At 38.9% G+C, this 18,716-nt stretch overlaps 1 protein-coding gene across 3 annotated transcripts in view; it reads right to left on the reverse strand.

The window, feature by feature from the left end:
• Positions 1 to 9,430, reverse strand: part of mkln1 (muskelin 1, intracellular mediator containing kelch motifs) — a 33,079-nt gene extending 23,649 nt beyond the window's left edge. For 2 of the 3 annotated variants that reach the window (XM_072913130.1, XM_061959133.2), the window contains exons 1-8: positions 9,309 to 9,430; positions 6,521 to 6,590; positions 6,299 to 6,441; positions 6,037 to 6,125; positions 5,861 to 5,970; positions 1,584 to 1,776; positions 1,397 to 1,513; positions 1,218 to 1,283 (exon numbers count right to left, since the gene is read on the reverse strand). In XM_072913130.1, coding sequence (XP_072769231.1) covers positions 1,218 to 1,283; positions 1,397 to 1,513; positions 1,584 to 1,776; positions 5,861 to 5,970; positions 6,037 to 6,125; positions 6,299 to 6,441; positions 6,521 to 6,590; positions 9,309 to 9,388 — 868 coding nt within the window. In that variant the 5' untranslated portion in view covers positions 9,389 to 9,430. The remainder of the gene's footprint in view (positions 1 to 1,217; positions 1,284 to 1,396; positions 1,514 to 1,583; positions 1,777 to 5,860; positions 5,971 to 6,036; positions 6,126 to 6,298; positions 6,442 to 6,520; positions 6,591 to 9,308) is intronic. The other variant, XM_061959134.2, reaches the window with a different exon arrangement.
• Between the last annotated feature and the right edge of the window lie 9,286 nt (positions 9,431 to 18,716).

The raw sequence follows: 18,716 nt of genomic DNA on the forward strand, positions 1-18,716 counted from the left end.
TCCTCCGTCTGAGTGTGGGCTCATTAAAAGGAGTGTGGCGAGTTTCATGTTCCGTAATCAGAGATGGACGGACAGAAAAATCTCAACTTTGTGTACATATCCTGACAAATATGAGATGATTATATTAGTAAAGAAGAGCAGGCAGCAGCTGACACATTCTCATTCTTTCTGTAACATCCAGGAAGAAATGATGTCAGCCATCTTGAACGTGCAGGAGTCCAGAATTGTTTTTATTGAAATGTTGACAATATTTAACGAGGAAACCTTACAATGTATTAAATCCATGCAGTGTTATAAAATGGAGTAGATGAGTTATTATGATAATGAATGTGAAATGTATTCATATTTTGACCAATTTTCCCAGATGTTGTTCCATATTTGAAATGAAATGTTGATGTTCCTCTGAGACACACCTTATAAAGGTGTTTGCTGTCTTTAATTTACACAAAGTTTGATGAACTTTATGTCACTACTGGTCCCAGCCTTTCTAGAAAATAATAACAATTGTCCAGATGTTTACTGAGATGCCTGTCAGAGGCATACAGTCATGGAGCAGAAACTGTGACACCTATTTAACATTTAAAACTGCACTCAAACTAATCAGACATGCACGCACAATTAGATTGTTCACATGTTTTTTTGTTTGTAGTTTGTTTTATTTTTTTTGTCCAAGGTCTGTGCTTACGGTATGCTTGTAATGTGTAATGTCTTGTGATTGATGTATTCTTTTGTATCATGACCTATTGAATGTTTACTGCCTTAGGACAACGGATGAAAATGAGCTATTGTGCTAACTCCGGCATATTTACATTGTTTCTCTATGTTGATGAATATGTATTGTCCCAATTCAAATAAATAAATACATCTAATATTCATGTTTATCACCTCCACATATGGCTTATAGGCCTTCTTGACTACTAATAATCGGTTATTGGCCCTGAAAAAAAGCCGTCAGTCGGTCTGTAGTAGGTATCAGGTCCTTGATGATGTGTGACACTTCAAAAGCGACCATCTGAGATGCTCTTTTCTCAACAGTGGAGCAAAGAAGATGTTTGGTGCTGACACATTAATCCATCCATTTCCTACCGCTTGTCCCTTTGTCTATTTTGTGTTCAAAGACTGAGAACGGTGCCTCCTAAGTCCCTCTGTCGCACATCAAACACTTCCTGTCAGAATACCAGCAGGAAGGACAAAAGGAAGAAAAGCAAGTTTCTCACCAGTCTGGACGTCAATAACCATCTGATGTCCTCCCCTCATCCCTGGCCTGTTGTCGTCAGCATCACCTGCAGAGAGCACAGGAAGGCGTGAGTGTGGATGCAAGGAGGATGGGGAAGCCACACCCAAAAGGAAGGCAGCATTGTTTCAGCAACAAAGCTTGGACAATAGATGGGCTCACTGTTCACGTCGTCCCTGTTGCTTTCTTGGGCGCTTGTACCTTTGTTGCATTTGGGGATGATCTGACTCCACCTGGGCTTGTACTCCTGCTGGCTGATGTACTGGTTAAACAAACCGTCTGGCAAGGAGAGAAAAGAGTTGATCATCACCACGTCAAGTGGCCATGGAGCCACCGCCGGACTCTTCACCTCTTACGGCTTTGTCTATGAGGTCTTCGCAAGCGTCAAAGTCTCCTTGCAGCACCAGTCGCTCGTGCAGGTGGGTCAGCATCGGGTGTTCCAGTGCGATCCGGGTCTTCTTCTGCAGCGACTCAAAGGCCTCGGTGTAGTTATGCTGACGGAAGTGTTTGAGGCAGAGGCGGATGGCTTCCTGTTCTCTGTACTGCAAAGGCAGGAAGACACTTCACCACAGAGTGGATGGCTGCACGTGTGTGTGGAACAACACGCCCACTCGTGCCTTGACAATACCCAAAATTGCTCATGATCACATTTAATCACACTTTTCAATGGTAATTAATTAGGGATGTCCGATAATATCGGACTGCCGATATTATCGGCCAATAAATGCATTAAAATGTAATATCGGAAATGATCAGCATCAGTTTCAAAAAGTAAAATGTGTGACTTTTACAAACTCCGCTGTGTACACGGACATAGGGAGAAGTAGAGGGCGCTAGGGCTGGGCGATATGGCCTTTTTTTAATATCGCGATATTTTAAGGCTATATCGCGATACACTCAAATTTTGCCTTAGCCTTGAATGAACACTTGATGCATATAATCACAGCAGTATGATGATTCTATGTGTCGACATTAAAACATTCTTCTTCATACTGCATTCATATATGCTACTTCATTCACTTTCATGCAGAGAAGGAAATCACAACTAAAAAAATCACTATTTTTTTCATACGGTGTTGATGTGGAAATGTTTGCCTCGGCATTTTGATGGTGTGGGCGTGTGGCACCGAACAGAGATGTTGACGTGCGGAGTAAGCACTGTTCATTCTCTAGCAGGTGACTTTTCAAATGATGCTACATATTAGCAGTAATGCTTTTTATAGCAACGCTTTCGCCCCACACTTGACAAATTACGGTTGTCTGTTCGACATATTCCCACTTGAAGCCAAACCACCGCCAGACGATGGACCCCCTGCTGTTTTTTGGGGAATTAATTATTCCTTCATTTGTTACCAGATTCGCACCTTCTTTTGCTCGTATTACCGCTAGCATCACAGCTAACGTTAGCCATGCTGTTACCTCTCTGCTGCGCGAGGGCGTATACAAATGTGACGTATGACATGACAGTATGTGACGCAAGGGTCACCAACCTTTTTGAAACCAAGAGCTACTTCTTGGCTACTGATTAATGCGAATGGCTACCAGTTTGATACACACTTAAATAAATTGGCAGAAATAGCCAATTTGCGCAATTTACCTTTAACTCTATTAATGATATTTATCTTTGTGGAAACACTGATCATCTTAATGATTTCTCACAATAAATATATATAGAAACAGATAAATATCAATATGCAACACTTTATTTTTATATTTTCTCCAAGTGCACTATTTTCAAATTGAACATTTTCAAATGATCACTTCTAAGACAGTCTTGTGAAATCATAATATCCCATTTTAACTAGCTAGCCACTAACATTTTTTTAACAAATCATGAATTACTTTGCACCCACCATGTTTGTACAAATAATTACACATGTAAAATACAAAAGTAAACTCTCAAAGTTTTAAATAAATCATGTCACACTTTGAACTGGACACCAAATCTGTTATCTGCTTTTTTGTCAGTTAGTGGGAAGCCTGGCATTGTTGTACTCTGGTGTGTAACTTGACACTGCAACTCTGAGTGAGTCTTGCAGATGTGCATCAGTCAGGCGTGTTCTGTGTTTGTTCTTGATGAAATTCATGTCAGAAAAGGCTGATTCACAAAGATAAGATTTTTCCTCATTGTTTGCGGAACCTTCTTAATCTTTCGGACATATTTTCACAGCAATCTGGGCTTAAGCTTAATTATGATAAATGTAAAATGTTAAGGATCGGAAATCTAAAGGGAACGTCCTTTCGAATGGAATGCAAAGTGCCTGTTTTGTGGACAGATGGACCAGTTAACATACTTGGTGTTGTTGTCCCAGAGAATCTGGAAGATCTAGGCTCAGTAAATTATGATAATCTACTAAGAAAGCTGGACAAAATTATGCAATTATGGAAAGGGAAATCCTAAACCTTGTATGGTAAATTATCTATTGTCAATTCGTTAATTATTCCTCAATGTATTTATTTGTTTTTGTCATTACCAGCTCCACCACAAAACTTTTTTTAGATTTATGAGTTGAGGGTCTTCCATTTTGTCTGGGACGGCAAACCAGAAAAGATGAAAAGAAAGGTTTTGTACAATGAGTATGAATATGAAACTTCTCAACCTTGAAGCTATGTGTCTGTCTTTAAAAGCATCAATTGTTCCAAAGAAGTATTTAAACACTGAGTGGTACACAAGTGTACTGTTGGACAAAAAACATGTACTGTATCAAAAGAAATGGTATCCTTTTTTACAAGTGATCCCCTCCCATTTTTCTTATGTAGAGAGTCTGCTGGGAAACATGGCGGGGTTCATAAAGGAAACAATCCACTCATGGTGGTGTTTTCAATTGTATGTGCCAGAAAAAAGAGATGATATTTTGCAGCAGATAATATGGATGAACTCTAATATTGTAATAGATGGAAAGCCTTTCTTTTGGAAAAATATGTTTGAAAGAGGAATCATTTTTGTCAATGATATTATCAATGAGAATGGTAAGATGAATTTACAACTATGTATGGTGATGCTTGCTCAAGCTTTTCATTTCATCAACTAACTGGAGTCATTGGGAAAAGATGGAAACAAATAATTAATTATGGAACTACTAAATTATTAGTTTGTAAACCTCTAATAAGAAATTCTAGTTGGCAAAAAGGAACTAAAATAAATAGAAAATATATCATTTTTATTTAATAAAGAAATCTTTAAAGGCTGCCCCATACAACACATATGGAAAATGGGATGACTTTTTTGACTGCCCGTAGACCATGGGATGCCATATTCCAAATTAATCTATAAAACTACTATCCATGTGCAAAATCGTTATTTTCAAATTAAAATTATTTATAACTTCTTACCCACGGGGAAAATGTTAAAATTATGGAATATGACAGAGTCAGATGATTGCCGATTTTGTTGTCAGGAGTTTGAATCCACTCTGCCTTTGTTTTGGTATTGTCATATTGTGTCTTCGTTTTGGGTGGAAGTTGAAAAAATGTGTTTAAGGATTGGTTTGTTTATGAAGCTTGATGTGGTTTCTGTTATTTTAGGAGAGTTCATTGACAATCATGATTGAATTAATTGAATTATAGTACTCGGTAAAAGGTTTATTTTTTAAGGCCAAAAACAGATATTCACTTAGTATTACTTTCTTTCAAACATTTATTCAGTATTTTTTAACTTTAGAAAGTTACATGGTTGAAAACGATTGTGATGCCAAAAAACATAAAAAAAGATGGGAAGTCCTCAAAGGCTTATTTTTAAAGTATAATTAAGTTTATAGATTATATGCTATCTGTTGTTGTGTTCCCTAATTTAAGTGACCTGGACATAATCTGGACTGCACATAAATGCTTATTTTGAAAATGTAATTTTGTTTATAAATGATATGCAATCTGTTGTGTTCCCTAATTGTTTTCTGTGTACATGAATGAAGGTGTGTGTTGCTGAGTCCCACTTGGACATTATCTGGACTGGACCTGGTTTGAAAAAGCCTTTAAACAAATCTAATTTCATTGACAACCTGGTCTGGTGAAGATAAGGTCCTTTTTTAAAAAATAAAATAAAATAAGATAAATAAATAAAAAACATTTTCTTGGATAAAAAAGATTAAAAAAAATAGTAATGAATGAAAATGTTAGTGGACCAGTAGCACATACAATCATGTGTGCTTCAGGGACTGTGTCCCTTGCAAATGTGTTGTCTATGTTGTAGGAACTAGAATATTGGTAGCAGAAAGAAATAACCCCTTTTGTGTGAGTGTGTGTGGATGAGTGTGAATGGAGGGGGGGGTATGGCCTCTCTTAATAAGGGGAAATACGTTAATGACTCTTGTTTTCATGTTAACATTTAAGCTAGTGAGCTGGCACCAGTCAGTCTGTTTATCAAACTGCAGTTATTAATGTCCTTTTTTACCTCATTTTAATCCAAAACCTTAAAACTAACCGTCTGGAGTTTTACCACGGTTATCAATACAATATTATTGTTACATCCCGAGTCAGCTGCTAAATGACGGTCCTATTATCATTGATGTGGCAAATAATGGCTGGAGGCTGCTAAATGTATTGTGATATGGATGTTGGTCCGCATCACCATGACATGTGTCAAGACTAATTCCTTTTCAAGCTGATGGTGAAGTTCAAGTGTCTGACCTTGCTGTACCAGTTAAGGCAGGGCTGCACCACATCTGGATCCTCAATGCCATGTAGCTCAATGTACCAAATGCTGAAGTTGAAACTGGGCCCCCATGACATCAGAGGCACTGGGGGACAAATGACTTGTTGTCAACAAAGTACAAGCGCACAAACAAGTAATCCCTTCTTTTTACCTATTTTGACAAATCTGCAGGGAAACATTTGCTCGTCAATCTTGTGCTTTAAGGTGAACGTTTCCTTGTTGTAGTCGTTTTTAAGGCCACTGGTGAAGGAGAAGAAAAACAGAGGCCACTCTTTCACAACTCCAACTGTCGGATGTGAGGACTTCACCCACTTGCTAGTAAAATTGCTTAACATTCAAACAAAAGCATATTTTCCTCATTGCCATCTTCTTATTATGACTATTCCATTTGATTGGTAGCAGCGCGACCTCACCTGGACAAAAGCTCCGTCATGTTTTCTTCACTCATCCCACCAAACACTTTGAATTTCTTCAGGTTGCAGACGTGCGTTTTCTCATATTTCCCAAAGGTGATGCTCTGAACAATCGCCGGCCTTTCCAGTTTCAAGACTAAAAACTGTGCAGCAAGACAGACAGTTTGCATATCAATTCACACAATGTGTCATTTGACACCATTTGAATGACCTTCACTTTACCTGTGGAGGGTAGTTGCTCTCAGAAGACCACCTGGAGGACTGATCATTCGGTTTGTCCACCAAAATGTTCCTATACACATTCAAGTAAAGCTCTTTAGACATTACACAAGCATTCATTCAAAGAAAGTCCTCAGATTGAGAAGATTGTAAAGAAGGTCAAATTAAAACAACCATGCGGTCCAATAAAGCTGATTCTGATATCAGCATTGAAGCAAAAATGCTTGGATAAAACCGCCGATTACAGCATCCGAGTAAACGTTTCCAATAGACTTACTGATAAAACTTAAGCGAAGAAAAGAACAAAGCAAATCTATACAAACAATGTTTAATGTATTAAATCGACTTTTTCACAAAATACATCATGTTATAATCAAATGAACAGAAGGAGATCCTTCCTGCACATGTATCCACAATTTAGCCAGATACACAATAGTGGTATATTTCATATACTGTATGGATACATAAGTTGATATATGGATACATAACTTGCAATATGGATACATAACTTGCAATATAGATACTTAAGTTGATATATGGATACATAAGTTGATATATGGATACATAACTTGATATATGATACATAAGTTGATATATGGATACATAAGTTGATATATGGATACATACCTTGCAATATGGATACATAAGTTGATATACGGACACATAAGTTGATATATGGATACATACGTTGATATATGGATATATATCTTGCAATACGGATACACAACTTGCAATATGGATACATAAGTTGATATATGATACATAAGTTGATATATGGATACATAAGTTGATATATGGATACATAACTTGCAATATGGATACATAACTTGCAATATGGATACTTAAGTTGATATATGGATACATAAGTTGATATATGGATACATAACTTGCAATATGGATACATAACTTGCAATATGGATACTTAAGTTGATATATGGATACATAAGTTGATATATGGATACATAACTTGCAATATGGATACATAACTTGCAATATGGATACTTAAGTTGATATATGGATACATAAGTTGATATATGGATACATAAGTTGATATATGGATACATAACTTGCAATATGGATACATAAGTTGATATATGGATACATAACTTGCAATATGGATACATAACTTGCAATATAGATACTTAAGTTGATATATGGATACATAAGTTGATATATGGATACATAAGTTGATATATGGATACATAAGTTGATATACGGACACATAAGTTGATATATGGATACATATCTTGCAATATGGATACACAACTTGCAATATGGATACATAAGTTGATATATGGATACATAAGTTGATATATGGATACATAACTTGCAATATGGATACATAACTTGCAATATAGATACTTAAGTTGATATATGGATACATAAGTTGATATATGGATACATAACTTGCAATATGGATACATAACTTGCAATATGGATACTTAAGTTGATATATGGATACATAAGTTGATATATGGATACATAAGTTGATATATGGATACATAACTTGCAATATGGATACATAAGTTGATATATGGATACATAAGTTGATATATGGATACATAAGTTGATATATGGATACATAACTTGATATATGATACATAAGTTGATATATGTATACATAAGTTGATATATGGATACATAACTTGCAATATGGATACATAACTTGCAATATAGATACTTAAGTTGATATATGGATACATAAGTTGATATATGGATACATAAGTTGATATATGGATACATAACTTGATATATGATACATAAGTTGATATATGGATACATAAGTTGATATATGGATACATACCTTGCAATATGGATACATAAGTTGATATACGGACACATAAGTTGATATATGGATACATACGTTGATATATGGATATATATCTTGCAATACGGATACACAACTTGCAATATGGATACATAAGTTGATATATGGATACATAAGTTGATATATGGATACATAACTTGCAATATGGATACATAAGTTGATATATGGATACATAAGTTGATCTGTGGATACATAACTTGCAATATGGATACATAAGTTGATATATGGATACATAACTTGCAATATGGATACATAACTTGCAATATAGATACTTAAGTTGATATATGGATACATAACTTGCAATATGGATACTTAAGTTGATATATGGATACATAAGTTGATATATGGATACATAACTTGCAATATGGATACTTAAGTTGATATATGGATACTTAAGTTGATATATGGATACATAAGTTGATATAAGGTTACATAAGTTGCAATATGAAATGTTAATTAGCAGGTTTGATGGCTCAAACAAGGCAGTTTACAACATGAACTTGCAAGCATGCTAACTGCTGCGTTGAGGAAGTTCCAGCGATACAATCGCACTTTAGCAAAATATGTGAAAAGTGTGTGGGAAATAAATGTCAACAATTGTGTGCTTGGAGAAGGAAAAGTCAATAGAAATGAAGCCGTGCATGTCGCTACTTCTGCGTGATGTTCAAATGTCACAAGACAACAATGACACAACGTAGTAGAAACAACAACACCTCTTCATTTATTAGCATTCAAATGATGAACCGACAATATTATTTGGAAACGATAGCGGTTAGAAAGCAAGAAAGTGGTTGGCTAATGCTAATGCTAATGCTAATGCTAATGCTAATGCTAATGCTAAAGTGGTGATGGAAGGCGAGCTAGGCCAGTTAGCTCTAAGGAAGGCACAAGTGTGCACAATGGCGATGACAAACACTTGAATTGAATGCAAATACCGGACTAACGAATGTGAAAATGACTCACTCGGGTAAATATGTGGAGGAGTAAGAGCTCCATTTAAAAAGGCTGAAAGTAAGAACTCTGCTCTCTGGAACGGCAGCCATCTTGTTGCAGGAAACAAACAAGCAGGGGCGTCAAGTTAGTCCTTAAAGGCACAGTACACCTTTTTAACATCTTACTAATATAACCTTTTTCATCATACTAATATCACCTTTTTTATCATCTTACTAATAGAACCTTTTTTAACATCTTACTAATATAACCTTTTTTATCATCTTACTAATATAACCTTTTTGATCATACTAATATCACCTTTTTGATCATCTTACTAATATAACCTTTTTTAACATCTTACTAATATAACCTTTTTGATCATACTAATATCACCTTTTTTATCATCTTACTAATATAACCTTTTTTTATCATCTTACTAATATAACCTTTTTTATCATCTTACTAATATAACCTTTTTGATCATACTAATATCACCTTTTTGATCATCTTACTAATATAACCTTTTTTAACATCTTACTAATATAACCTTTTTGATCATACTAATATCACCTTTTTGATCATCTTACTAATAGAACCTTTTTTAACATCTTACTAATACAACCTTTTTGATCATCTTACTAATATAACCTTTTTTATCATCTTACTAATATAACCTTTTTTATCATCTTACTAATATACAGAGGTGGGACCAAGTCATTGTTTTGCAAGTCACAAGTAAGTCTCAAGTCTTTGCCCTCAAGTCCGAGTCAAGTCCCGAGTCAAGACAGGCAAGCCCCGAGTCAAGTCCAAAGTCAAGACTGGAAAGTCTCAAGTCAAGTCCTAAGTCCTGCATTTTGAGTTTCGAGTCTTTTCAAGTCCTTTTAACCACAGACTAATATATTAACACAGATTGTGTATGCTTTTCAAACGCTGTATTTATTTATTCAAACAAGTGCATTTTAAATTGCAGGAAAGAAAATTGTGCTGACATTGCACTTTATAATAGCACTATTAACCAGTCATTTTAAACATTAACTCATTCCTTTACAGAACAAACACATTGAAAAATAAAGTGCAAATGTACTTATTTGTACAAAAGTGTTAACATTGAAAAAACATGACATATACGTGAACATAACAAAAAAGTTGTACTTTTTATATGTCAGGGCCCTATGCTGCATTGCATTTGCAAAAGACCAAATTAGCCAAGAGTCTGTCAGTCATTTGTGCACGATGGGGGCGTAGTATGATGCCACCATGGCTGAAAACTCGCTCCACTGGAGCACTGGAGGCAGGCACTGCCAAGACTCTCATGGCCACTCGGAACAGTGAAGGAAGAGTCTTCATGTTCAATGCCCACAACAAAAGGGGGGAGAGAGTTGTTTTGGGTTGGTGCACTACTTGTAAGTGTATCTTGTGTTTTTTATGTTGATTTAATTAAAAAAAGAAAAAAAAATAATAATTATTTCTTGTGCGGCCCGATACCAATCGATCCACGGACCAGTACCGGGCTGCGGCCCGGTGGTTGAAGACCACTGAGGTAAACAACCAACAGTATGTCAGAAAGCTAGCTAAAACGGTACACTTATTCATAATATAGTATACATTTTAACTGACCTTTATTTGACTATTTTTGTCTTTTTTTAGGTGGCTAAAATACGCGGTGCTGCTGACCGCCGTCTAACGTTACGTGTGATATATTGACTAACGTAACCCTGCTTGAAAAAAATCACTGAACAAAAAGTATGAATAAGGTAGTGAACTGCAACAGATTGCCGTGTTTGCAATAACGTTATAACGTTAGCAGTGAGTTTACAGCCTCACTGATTTAACTACACAGCAAATAAAAGTCACGTTACTTAGCCAATAAACGTTATCTTACATTCAAAACTTACCCTTCTTTGTGCAACTTCAAATGCCGGACGAAGTTGGAAGTTGTTGCCTCTCCATCAGTCATTTTGGAACCGCATGTGTTGCATACTGCAAACCGTTTTGTGTTGACCACCTCGTAATTTTTATACCCAAACAAAATTATTTTAGGTATCATTTTTTGTTCACTGGCGTGTGGTTTGGACATGTCTTCTTCGTTGGTTGTCCTGCAATTTGATTGGATGAATGCTGTGTGATGAAAACAAAGTAGATCTAATTTGATTGGCTGTTGTACTGAGAGCACACCAGCTGACACACGCAACGCTGATAGACAAGTACACAATGAAAAATACGGAGCGCTCCCGAATAACTTTTTCATCTTTGGGTTTTGGGGAAAGTAGCAAGTCATGTCAAGTCATGTCAATTCAAAAGGCTCAAGTCCAAGTGAAGTCACAAGTCATTGATGTTAAAGTCGAAGTCGAGTTGCAAGTCTTTTTACATTTTGTCAAGTCGAGTCTAAAGTCATCAAATTCATGACTCGAGTCTGACTCGAGTCCAAGTCATGTGACTCGAGTCCACACCTCTGCTAATATAACCTTTTTTATCATCTTACTAATATAACCTTTTTTATCATCTTACTAATATAACCTTTTTGATCATCTTACTAATATCACCTTTTTGATCATCTTACTAATATAACCTTTTTTAACATCTTACTAATACAACCTTTTTGATCATCTTACTAATATAACCTTTTTGATCATCTTACTAATATAACCTTTTTGATCATCTTACTAATATAACCTTTTTGATCATCTTACTAATATAACCTTTTTGATCATCTTACTAATATAACCTTTTTGATCATCTTACTAATACAACCTTTTTTATCATCTTACTAATTGTAGCGGCGAACAGCTGTCTCGTCAGCTGATGCACGAGCGCGCAACCGTGGCTGCTTAGCAACCAGCCAAACCCCACTTAATAAAATGATATTTAATCTTAGAGTACATCCGCATCTCTATTCACCTAGACAACCTCAGGTAAGGTGCATATAATTCGGCATTAGTTCAGCCAGTCGGCTTATATGATCAGAGCCGATCAGTTTACGTTCACGCGCACAATCAAAGGTATAACGCGGCCGGCGCGCTCCCGTCTTATCTGCTGGTGCGCCAGCCTTTTGATTTATTGATTGAGACTTTTGTTAGTAGGTTGCACAGTGAAGTACATATTCCGTACAATTGACCACTAAATGGTAACACCCCAATAAGTTTTTCCACTTGTTTAAGTCGGGGTCCGGTAATTAGACAGCAGTGTTAAATCAAGGAGGACAAAAAGATGCCACTGCAGAGTGGAAAAAGGTTTAGTTCATTAAAGATAACCCAGAGTTGTGCCAAAAGTGTACCAAAACCAAAAGCTGAACGGACAGCCGGTAAAATTGCACTTTATTTCTCTTTGTGAGTGTGGCGCACTTGTTGCGCTGGTGAGATGGGGGATTGGGGGGGTTGTGTGCATGTAGCGTGCTTGGTCTGGAGGCTAAATACACACGGTGTTTTGTGTAACTGTTGTTTAGTGTTGATATTCTTTGCTTAGCTTGATAAATGTTGGAGCAGTTTGCTTCATCAGGAGGGTGAAGTCGCTCAACTTCAAGTGTTGGATTTAACTGTGTTGGATCATTGGCTGCTGGTGAAGGCATAGAAAAGGGGCATTTTTCTACCAGTAGACAGCGTTTAAGATTGAGTGTTTCACTGCTAAATTAATAATATATTTATATTGGATATGGATTTTTAAAAATGCATGTAAAATAGGTGGTTAATTGGTTAGGTATTTATGTATTTGCATATTGGGTTTTCTGCTGCATTTATCTATTGTGTTTCTGGTGTTAAATGTATTTTATATGTATCTTGGTGCATTTATGTGTAGACAATTTTATTTCAAATCTGTTTTAACTTAAAGGGAAAATATTGGTCCATTTTCTTGCACTTGTTTAATAGTTAGGTGTTTGATGGCCTAATTAATAATAGTAAATTATGGGATTGATAATTGATTGATTTTTTACAGTATGTTAATCTTGTGGTGTTTTGTCCTTAAAGGTTTTTCACCTACTAAAAAAGCTAAAGGCTACTAAAGACAGCTAATGACAGCTAAAGAAACTAAAGTCTACTAAAGTCTACTAACACTGCTAAAGACTGCTAAAAAGACTAAAGAAGAAAAAAGAAGTTGTTTCTTTGTTGGAAAAACCGTTGCAAACTAAAGGAAAATAAAAGGAAAAAAAGTAACTACGGTCTGGTCTTTTGAGTGAAATCCAGAAGTCACATTCAGCATTGGTACATCCCTTCAAGTGTGGGATAAGATAAGCACAGCGAAAAAAGGCAAAACACTTGACACTAATATAACCTTTTTAGTCATCTTACTAATATAACCTTTTTGATCATCTTACTAATATAACATTTTTGATCATCTTACTAATATAAGCTTTTTTTTTATCATATTACTAATATATGGTGTAGTGGCATCATGTGTAGTGGTAGCATCATCTGCATTGGTAGCATCATGTGCATTGGTAGCATCATGTGCAGTGGTAGCATCATGTGCAGTGGTAGCATCATGTGCAATGGTAGCATCATGTGCAGTAGTTGCATCATGTACAGTGGTTGCATCATGTGCAGTGTGTCTTTTTGCAGTGGTATCATCATGTGCAGTGATAGCATCATGTGCAGTGTGACTCTTTGCAGTGGCAGCGTTGTGTGCAGTGCGTCTCTTTGCAGTGGTAGCATCGTGTGCAGTGTGTCTCTTTGCAGTGGTAGCATCATGTGCAATGGTAGCATCATGTGCAGTAGTTGCATCATGTACAGTGGTTGCATCATGTGCAGTGTGTCTTTTTGCAGTGGTATCATCATGTGCAGTGATAGCATCATGTGCAGTGTGACTCTTTGCAGTGGCAGCATTGTGTGCAGTGCGTCTCTTTGCAGTGGTAGCATCGTGTGCAGTGTGTCTCTTTGCAGTGGTAGCATCATGTGCATTGGTAGCATCATGTGCAGTGTGTCTCGATGCAGTGGTAGCATCATGTGCATTGGTAGCATCATGTGCAGTGCGTCTCTTTGCAGTGGTAGCATCATGTGCATTGGTAGCATCATGTGCAGTGCGTCTCTTTGCAGTGGTAGCATCATGTGCAGTGTGTCTCTTTGTAGTGGTAGCATCATGTGCAGTGGTTGCATCATGTGCAGTCCGTCTCTTTGCAGTGGTAGCATCATGTGCATTGGTAGCATCATGTGCAGTGGTAGTATCATGTGCAGTGCGTCTCTTTGCAGTGGTAGCATCCTGTGCAGTGGTAGCATCCTGTGCAGTGGTGGCATAGCAGAAAGTGGAAGGTCAGAAAGAGAAGATGTGCTGGAGAGAGGTTCTTTGGTTCTTCAGTCATGGAACATCAGAAAGAGAAGACGTGCTGGAGAGAAAGGTTCTTTGGTTCTTCAGTCATGGAACGTCAGAAAGAGACGACGTGCTGGAGAGAGAGGTTCTTTGGTTCTTCAGTCATGGAACGTCAGAAAGAGAAGACGTGCTGGAGAGAGAGGTTCTTTGGTTCTTCAGTCATGGAACGTCAGAAAGAGAAGACGTGCTGGAGAGAGAGGTTCTTTGGTTCTTCAGTCATGGAACGTCAGAAAGAGAAGACGTGCTGGAGAGAGAGGGGTTCTTTGGTTCTTCAGTCATGGAACGTCAGAAAGAGAAGACGTGCTGGAGAGAGAGGTTCTTTGGTTCTTCAGTCATGGAACGTCAGAAAGAGAAAGCGTGCTGGAGAGAGAGGTTCTTTGATTCTTCAGTCATGGAACATCAGAAAGAGAAGACGTGCTGGAGAGAGAGGTTCTTTGGTTCTTCAGTCATGGAACGTCAGAAAGAGAAGACGTGCTGGAGAGAGAGGTTCTTTGGTTCTTCAGTCATGGAATGTCAGAAAGAGAAAGCGTGCTGGAGAGAGAGGTTCTTTGATTCTTCAGTCATGGAACGTCAGAAAGAGAAGATGTGCTGGAGAGAGAGGGGTTCTTTGGTTCTTCAGTCATGGAACGTCAGAAAGAGAAGACGTGCTGGAGAGAGAGGTTCTTTGGTTCTTCAGTCATGGAACGTCAGAAAGAGAAAACGTGCTGGAGAGAGAGGTTCTTTGGTTCTTCAGTCATGGAACGTCAGAAAGAGAAGATGTGCTGGAGAGAGAGAGGTTATTTGGTTCTTCAGTCATTAAACGTCAGAAAGAGAAGACGTGCTGGAGAGAGAGGTTCTTTGGTTCTTCAGTCATGGAACATCAGAAAGAGAAGACGTGCTGGAGAGAAAGGTTCTTTGGTTCTTCAGTCATGGAACGTCAGAAAAAGAAGACGTGCTGGAGAGAGAGGTTCTTTGGTTCTTCAGTCATGGAACGTCAGAAAGAGAAGATGTGCTGGAGAGAGAGGGGTTCTTTGGTTCTTCAGTCATTAAACGTCAGAAAGAGAAGATGTGCTGGAGAGAGAGGTTCTTTGGTTCTTCAGTCATGGAACGTCAGAAAGAGAAGATGTGCTGGAGAGAGAGGTTCTTTGGTTCTTCAGTCATGGAACGTCAGAAAGAGAAGATGTGCTGGAGAGAGAGGTTCTTTGGTTCTTCAGTCATGGAACGTCAGAAAGAGAAGATGTGCTGGAGAGAGAGGGGTTCTTTGGTTCTTCAGTCATTAAACGTCAGAAAGAGAAGATGTGCTGGAGAGAGAGGGGTTCTTTGGTTCTTCAGTCATGGAACGTCAGAAAGAGAAGACGTGCTGGAGAGAGAGGTTCTTTGGTTCCTTTGATTCTCAAACACGACCAAAGACTTGGCGCTCATTACTTTCTTCTTGTCTCAGTTTGTCAATCATGTGTCAGTCCAAATATGTCCCATATCCCAGAAGTCCTGGCATTTGGACTTTGCCCAAGGTTTAGTCCAATCGGCTTTGAGGAATTGCCAGATGTGAACGTGAGGGTGTATTGGCCCCGAGGAACCGGGCAAGGCAAGCATTCTCCTCTCAAGAGAGCCTGGGGGCCTTCCTGTCCTGAGAGTGTGCGTCAGGTGTCGGGGCCAAAGTCAAGGTGCGCTAACTCACACGCCCACAAGGGCCACAAAAGACGGAGGTATGCAGTGTTCCTCTTCGAACAGGTATGCAGTCTTCTGCTTCTGGGGCACAAAAGACGGAGGTATGCAGTGTTCCTTTCAGAACCAGGCAGAGTCATGTCAGCTATGCCAAGACATCAAAGGTTGTATCCAGCTTATGTCAGCATGTTTAGACTCTGGTAGGTCAAACCTGCCGGTACTACCGAGTACTGCTTCATGCCATGTATCCAGCTTATGTCAGCATGTTTAGACTCTGGTAGGTCAAACCTGCCGGTACTACCGAGTACTGCTTCATGCTATGTATCCAGCTTATGTCAGCATTTTTAGACTCTGGTAGGTCCAACCTGTCGGTACTACCGAGTACTGCTTCATGCCATGTATCCAGCTTATGTCAGCATGTTTAGACTCTGGTAGGTCAAACCTGCCGGTACTACCGAGTACTGCTTCATGCTATGTATCCAGCTTATGTCAGCATGTTTAGACTCTGGTAGGTCAAACCTGCCGGTACTACCGAGTACTGCTTCATGCTATGTATCCAGCTTATGTCAGCATGTTTAGACTCTGGTAGGTCAAACCTGTCGGTACTACAGAGTACTGATTTATGCTATGTATCCAGCTTATGTCAGCATGTTTAGACTCTGGTAGGTCAAACCTGCCGGTACTACCGAGTACTGCTTTATGTCATGTATCCAGCTTATTTAGCATGTTTAGACTCTGGTAGGTCAAACCTGCCGGTACTACCGAGTGCTGCTTCATGCTATGTATCCAGCTTATGTCAGCATGTTTAGACTCTGGTAGGTCAAACCTGCCGGTACTACCGAGTACTGCTTCATGCTATGTATCCAGCTTATGTCAGCATGTTTAGACTCTGGTAGGTCAAACCTGCCGGTACTACCGAGTACTGCTTCATGCCATGTATCCAGCTTATGTCAGCATGTTTAGACTCTGGTAGGTCAAACCTGCCGGTACTACCGAGTACTGCTTCATGCCATGTATCCAGCTTATGTCAGCATGTTTAGACTCTGGTAGGTCAAACCTGTCGGTACTACCGAGTACTGCTTCATGCCATGTATCCAGCTTATGTCAGCATGTTTAGACTCTGGTAGGTCAAACCTGCCGGTACTACCGAGTACTGCTTCATGCTATGTATCCAGCTTATGTCAGCATGTTTAGACTCTGGTAGGTCAAACCTGCCGGTACTACCGAGTACTGCTTCATGCTATGTATCCAGCTTATGTCAGCATGTTTAGACTCTGGTAGGTCAAACCTGTCGGTACTACAGAGTACTGATTTATGCTATGTATCCAGCTTATGTCAGCATGTTTAGACTCTGGTAGGTCAAACCTGCCGGTACTACCGAGTACTGCTTTATGTCATGTATCCAGCTTATTTAGCATGTTTAGACTCTGGTAGGTCAAACCTGCCGGTACTACCGAGTGCTGCTTCATGCTATGTATCCAGCTTATGTCAGCATGTTTAGACTCTGGTAGGTCAAACCTGCCGGTACTACCGAGTACTGCTTCATGCTATGTATCCAGCTTATGTCAGCATGTTTAGACTCTGGTAGGTCAAACCTGCCGGTACTACCGAGTACTGCTTCATGCCATGTATCCAGCTTATGTCAGCATGTTTAGACTCTGGTAGGTCAAACCTGCCGGTACTACCGAGTACTGCTTCATGCCATGTATCCAGCTTATGTCAGCATGTTTAGACTCTGGTAGGTCAAACCTGTCGGTACTACCGAGTACTGCTTCATGCCATGTATCCAGCTTATGTCAGCATGTTTAGACTCTGGTAGGTCAAACCTGCCGGTACTACCGAGTACTGCTTCATGCTATGTATCCAGCTTATGTCAGCATGTTTAGACTCTGGTAGGTCAAACCTGCCGGTACTACCGAGTACTGCTTCATGCCATGTATCCAGCTTATGTCAGCATGTTTAGACTCTGGTAGGTCAAACCTGCCGGTACTACCGAGTACTGCTTCATGCCATGTATCCAGCTTATGTCAGCATGTTTAGACTCTGGTAGGTCAAACCTGTCGGTACTACCGAGTACTGCTTCATGCTATGTATCCAGCTTATGTTAGCATGTCAGTAAATGCGAGCTATGCTAATCATGTTGGACACAAAGCGTTATGATTGCTGAGGATTCAGGAAGCAGATCTTCACACACTTCCTGTTTGTCCCAGCAGAGGCCTGTGTATGATGGACTGAGCTGAAGAGCTTTCAGGGGGTCTCAGGACCTTTTAGTTTTTGGTCAGAAGTCTTCTTAGCTGCCGAGTGACTCAGCTGACAGTCCACACCAGGTGTGAATGAACTATTTCCTGTCAGCTGAAGCACCTGCAGCGCTGGCAATTGTTCCTTCACAATAAAAGCTGCTGACAGTCCACACCAGGTGTGAATGAACTATTTCCTGTCAGCTGAAACACCTCCAGCGCTGGCAATTGTTCCTTCACAATAAAAGCTGCTGACAAT

Source organism: Nerophis lumbriciformis, linkage group LG05, assembly GCF_033978685.3.
Source record: "Nerophis lumbriciformis linkage group LG05, RoL_Nlum_v2.1, whole genome shotgun sequence".
Classification (NCBI taxonomy): domain Eukaryota; kingdom Metazoa; phylum Chordata; class Actinopteri; order Syngnathiformes; family Syngnathidae; genus Nerophis; species Nerophis lumbriciformis.